General features: G+C 35.5%; 1 protein-coding gene across 1 annotated transcript; it reads right to left on the bottom strand.

Annotated features, from left to right (window-relative positions):
• Positions 1-1,946: 1,946 nt before the first annotated feature.
• On the bottom strand, positions 1,947-4,601 carry LOC109809779 (GRAS family transcription factor). Its single transcript, XM_020373176.3, has one exon. The coding sequence runs from the start codon at positions 3,562-3,564 to the stop codon at positions 2,164-2,166; it is 1,401 nt and encodes a 466-aa protein (XP_020228765.1). The 5' UTR covers positions 3,565-4,601; the 3' UTR covers positions 1,947-2,163.
• Positions 4,602-5,520: the final 919 nt, after the last annotated feature.

The raw sequence follows: 5,520 nt of genomic DNA on the forward strand, positions 1-5,520 counted from the left end.
TTTTCCTCGATGCGAATATGCATTTTTTTTTCTTTTATATATGTATGTATATGATTGATACTCTCCTCATCTCTTTATTAGTTAATATGACCGGTATACTTGTGGGCACAAAGATTGTCGTTTCCTAATATTTTTATACTCGTATCAAAATTTATTACAAGAGAATACAACCCCAATTTAAAAGATATGCAAATCCGCACCCCAACTGCAACTTCTTGTCATTAGGATGAGAACGAGCGGAAAGGGTATGAGTTTTAATATTTTTTTTTATTTTTGTATTTTATGTTTTTGTTTTTATATTTGACAAGTATGAAATGTGTATCTTATTTTTATTTCAGTCAAGTATTGTGTATATTAGTATCTGTTTTGAATCTGTTCAAAAATTAATATTTTTTTTTGTAAAATAATTTTAAAAAATAAATTTTTTAACAAAAAATAATAATTACAAAATTACATTAAATTTCATTTAAAATAAAATAAGAATTACATAAATATCAAGTAAATTCTAAAAAAAATAAATTAAATTTCTAGAAATTTAAAACAAATACATATACAGGACAAATATGTATATACTCCTTTTATCTCCATACACGATTCAATAAATCATATTAGGTATTATGGTACACATGTTTGATTAAATTAAGTAATTTCGTTATAGACGGGTGAGTTCAATCGTTACCCGCACCAGGAGTTTCAGTTTACTTAGAATAATCGAATTTTTACCATGATAACAAACATAAATTTATTTTGATAAATTAAAAGGGATATTTTTAAATACAGAAATGTGATATTTACCTTTTTATCCATAAATATTATTATGAACTAAATTATTTGAACTTTAGACTTTGTGCATACTGTTTATACTTTCCATCAATAAACTGATCTTAGTGTAATTAAATGTAATATTTAATGTTATCATAACTTTTATTTATTAATTCCTTTATTATTGTTCTTAAGACATTTTGAGCACATTTTGTCTCGAAACTAATTTGGACTGTGGTTTCAAAACACCAATTAATTAGGAAAATGTTTGTTCTGTACATGAGATTTTGCACTTATACCCAACCTTCAATAAATCAATAATTGGTTAATAACTGAGGATTATGGACTAATCAGTAACATGATTAACAAGTAACTAAACTATCATTAACGGTATACACCGAAAAAAATTATCATCAACAGTTGAGATATGATAAAAAAAAAAAAAAAAAAACTACCATTATTAAGTATGTGTATAGAATGGTAGAAATGAATTAATTATCATATATGAAAAAAAATATTACACTCTCTGAATTTTAAGGTGCGGGTACATACTTCAATGAGATATATGTACAGTCATATATCATATGCTCATTGGTATCTAGTTTCTTTTTTTTCATCTCTTTCTCCATAGTATCATATCATTCAATATAGTTTCACTTTTCTCTCTAGTCTTTAAGTAGAGATTAACAACATCTCGAACAAGTGGAGTTGCCTCTTCTTGTTCGTCCACATAAATTCATTGTCATAAACCAAAATTTTAGATAATTAACTCAAACATTTAGCAAAATATCTTTTCATAATTATCTCCTAAAATACTGAATTATTATAATTAGATACATTAATTATTTTTATCTTATTGGTAAGAGGATCTCTGTATTAAATACACAATATTCAATTATTAATGGATAAATATTCTCATATTTGAAATATACAAATCTCAGACATATATAATAATAAGAATTAAACACCTATAAGAACATCAATTATTACTCTAACCCTAACTTATATTCTACATCTAAGTTATGTTGTAACAAGTGACGGAGCATCTTACATGTGTTAATTTCTAGTGCCATTGTTGGAGAGTGAAGGCCATGAACATGATCCCTCTCAAGCACTTGCGGAGTGGAGTCAGGTAGCGACAGCAAGGAAAGATTAAAGAAAAAATGTAATAAACATGATGAAAATAAAGGAAAGATGGAAAGGAAGTGTAGAAATAGAAATATTAAAAAACTGCATTAATGATACAATCTAAAACGATGACAAGAGAGACCTACAAATAACTGATCTGATCTACTTATTTACTCTTAAAGGTACAATGTAACTAATTAAGAAACTAAAGAGCAAAGAGTAATTAAATAGGAAAACAATAATGTCGGGTACAAATTAAGCAGCAAAAAATGTTCAAGCAGGTAACCAAGCAGAGGCAAATACGACATTGTGTCCTTTCCAAGTGAGCACAATGTGTTCATCTTCCTTCTTCAATCCCCACCCCGCAGCATGTTCATCCAGCATGGCCTTCACCTCCGCCACAGAGTCCTCACTGAAAGCCACCGCTTGAAAGCTCGCATTCTTCATTCGCTGCTCCCACCTGTTCTTGGGCTCCACCCGCTCCACCCTCTGAACCCCTTCATGCGCTATCACATTCTCAATCTTCCACCCAATGTCCGCTTCGTACCACTGCCTTTGCTTGCTCCCTCGCGGAAGGAACGTGTCCACAGTGTCATAAGGTATCCATAGGTAGTTAAACGCGGATCTTAGTCTGCAAACAAGGTTATTAGAAGTCAAATTCGCATCCTCGTCAACTAAAATCACAACGGTTGGGTCCAAACCCCGCAGGGATTTAAGAAACAACGATCGCAGCGAGGAAGTGGAAGTAACAGCAGAAGAAGAATCGTAGAGGAACGAGGTTAAGTCTGTTTCGTGAATCCCAGATAGGGTTTCGTCAGGGATGTAATGAAGCATCATGTGACAGTTAATGACCAAAGCTTCACTTGGACGAGGTTCCCCAGTATAAAGCAAGTGCTGCTGTTGCACTCGTAAGTGTTCAATCAAACCCGCGAACCCGTCTTGGTAACTGGAAGAAACCACTCTGAATTCCATGACCACGTTTCTGGACCTAGCGAAATTGACCAACTTGGCGCCCAGTTCGTCGTAGGAGAGGTCCAGCATGGGAGGGATGTCCCTGAAGCTAGCGTCGGCGACGGTGAGTTTGATCAGCGGCGGCACGTCGTGGCGGCTAGCGACGGCGTCGATGAGCGTGGGAATCTGCATGCAATGCGTTAAGCTCAAGTCGACGATGTGGATGACGGAGAATCCCTCGGTGGCTTCGAGAACGGCGGCGTTGGCGGCGGTGAAGCCGAAGCGGTGCCAGGGGGTTAGGTCGACGAAGTTGGCGAGCTCGATGACGGAGAATTTGTGCGTGTCCATGGTGAGGTCGTCGTTATTGTGTGTGTCCGCGGCGGCTACGGCGACGAGCATGTTGCAGGTGCCAGTTTTGGCGGCGCGGGCGGTGAGGGCGCGGAGGAAGCTGGAGGCGAGGCGTTGGTTGGAGTCGCCGTCAGGGGGTGCTATGTTGTTTAGGACCCATAGGATCTGTTGCGCGAGGGTTACGTCGTTGGTCTCGATGGCGTTGGCGCAGTGAATGAGTAACTGTTCCATGCAGTTGGCGTCACCGAAGTTGGTTAAAGCCTTGGAGGTAGGGAACCCTGCAGGCCATGGCCTAGTCCTAGGAATTTGGTTCTTGTTCATGGTAGGGTTTGGGATGGGTGCGATTTGGTGGAAAGAAGGTGTGAATTGCGTCATGGACAGTGTGTGCGTGTCTGAGGGAGAGATATTGGGGGAGAAATAAAGGGAGAGAGGAAAGTTGATGGAGAAACTGAGTTGCAAAATTAAGCTTACATGTAATATGATATGAATATGATACTATTAGTGGTGGATGTGGGATTTTTGAGTAATTAATGAAAGATGAGAAGAAGGGAAAGTGACCAGACTAGTAGTGGGTACCTTTGCCATTGGGAAGCGATCCAAGTGTGGGTGAAAATTGGCAGTAGAGTTAGGGAGAATTCTGCGCAGAAAAAAGACAGTTCAGCTTTTTCGTGGGGGATTATATTATTTTGGTTAGTGGCAAAAGGGACTGATCGGAGGAGGGGAAACTCTGGTCCCGAGAAAACATATTTGAAGTCAAATTGGGGAAAAGAGACTGTTCTAGGGGAAGTTCAGGCTTTTTCAGATGGCAAAAGGGGTAGTGATGAGAACATCACTTTCATGGCTACAAAAAGTGCTAAGAGAGGGGGAGTGAGACAGATGGTGTAAGTAAATATAAGAGAGAGGATAGTACCTGTAGCCGTAGGAGCACTGCTCGTGTTGGATTTTGGAGGCATGTGGAGCAGCCGGCCAGCGAATTGTTTGTATTTGGGAGTTGGGATTTTGTCATCTAATGGTGGCCACTGTTGATTGTGGGAGGGATTTGAGGCAGTTAAGCTTTTGGCTCACTCTCTCACGGGTCATCACATAATTCAACAAATCATTTTTTCATCACTGCTCCCATGGGGATGTATATACCTATTTTCTTTACCCTTCTCGCTCTCTTCCTGTGAGCCGCTTAACATGGGACAAATTCAAAGCTGCTATAGCTACGGCTCACTTTCCAACTCTCTTTTTTTTTCTTTGCTTAATTTTAAATTTATCATCAAATATTCTTTTATTTTCAGTAGAATAAAACTTTTAAAAATTCTGTTAAACTGTATTTAAGTAGACTTTAAACCTAACTCTTTTTCAAGTTCACATTAATTGGAGCTTAATATTTTTAATGTAGTAACTTTTGAAATTAAAAAGTTTATATTAGAACAAAATATGATGGGGTGTAATATTAGAATCAACTATTAATTTCTTTAAGAATTTTTAATAGGATTATAAATCATTTATTCTATCGTTAATACAAATTTGTATAGAAGAATATAAAATATATATATATATATAAAAATTCAATCTCAAATCCTACATTTAATCGATAAAATCAATTTAAGAAATTAAATACAAATAATAATAATAAAATGAATAAATAAATAAACATCCCACATAAATAGTATAGTTTATGAAGTATTAGAAAGCAGGATAACATGTTGTGTGGGTACTTACAGAAATGACTAAAATATTGCAGAAAAATAAAGAAAAACATTTCATCACTCAACACCTAAAATTGGGATGTTCAACGTGTTGATATCTCTAGTAATGAGCTGATAATTAAGAAACTCCAGTGTCATAATAGATTATAGTTATAAAGACATCCAATGATGGAAGAAATGGCAACGAGGTTGCAACTGTGTCCCAACTAGCGATGCATGGAATTCCAACATTGGGTAATGGCTTGAATCCTACAACTTATAAATACATGATTTTCAATAAATATATATATATATATATATATTCTATATATTCTTGTGCCTCCTTGGTGTGGGAGATTATTAAAATTGAGTTATCTTTAAAGTTGTGCTCTACGGAATGTGGAGCTTCAATGGAATGCGTCATGGATTCTTGTCTTTCTCAATCTTGTACTATGACTTATTTTCATTTTTTTTTTCCTTGTAGTGATTGAATATTTTCTTGGCATTTTATGAGTTGCTCAATTGTATTTTGATTTCATACTTTTGAAATTTCAATTTCATCTTTCCTTACTTAGTGTCATTGGTATGGTTTTACTTTTTTTTTTATTCAATTTTTTTTATATACAAATTTGTCTTTAATGAGATTATTATCTTC

This window comes from Cajanus cajan, chromosome 5 (assembly GCF_000230855.2).
Source record: "Cajanus cajan strain Asha chromosome 5, NIPB_CcT2T_4, whole genome shotgun sequence".
Taxonomy (NCBI): domain Eukaryota; kingdom Viridiplantae; phylum Streptophyta; class Magnoliopsida; order Fabales; family Fabaceae; genus Cajanus; species Cajanus cajan.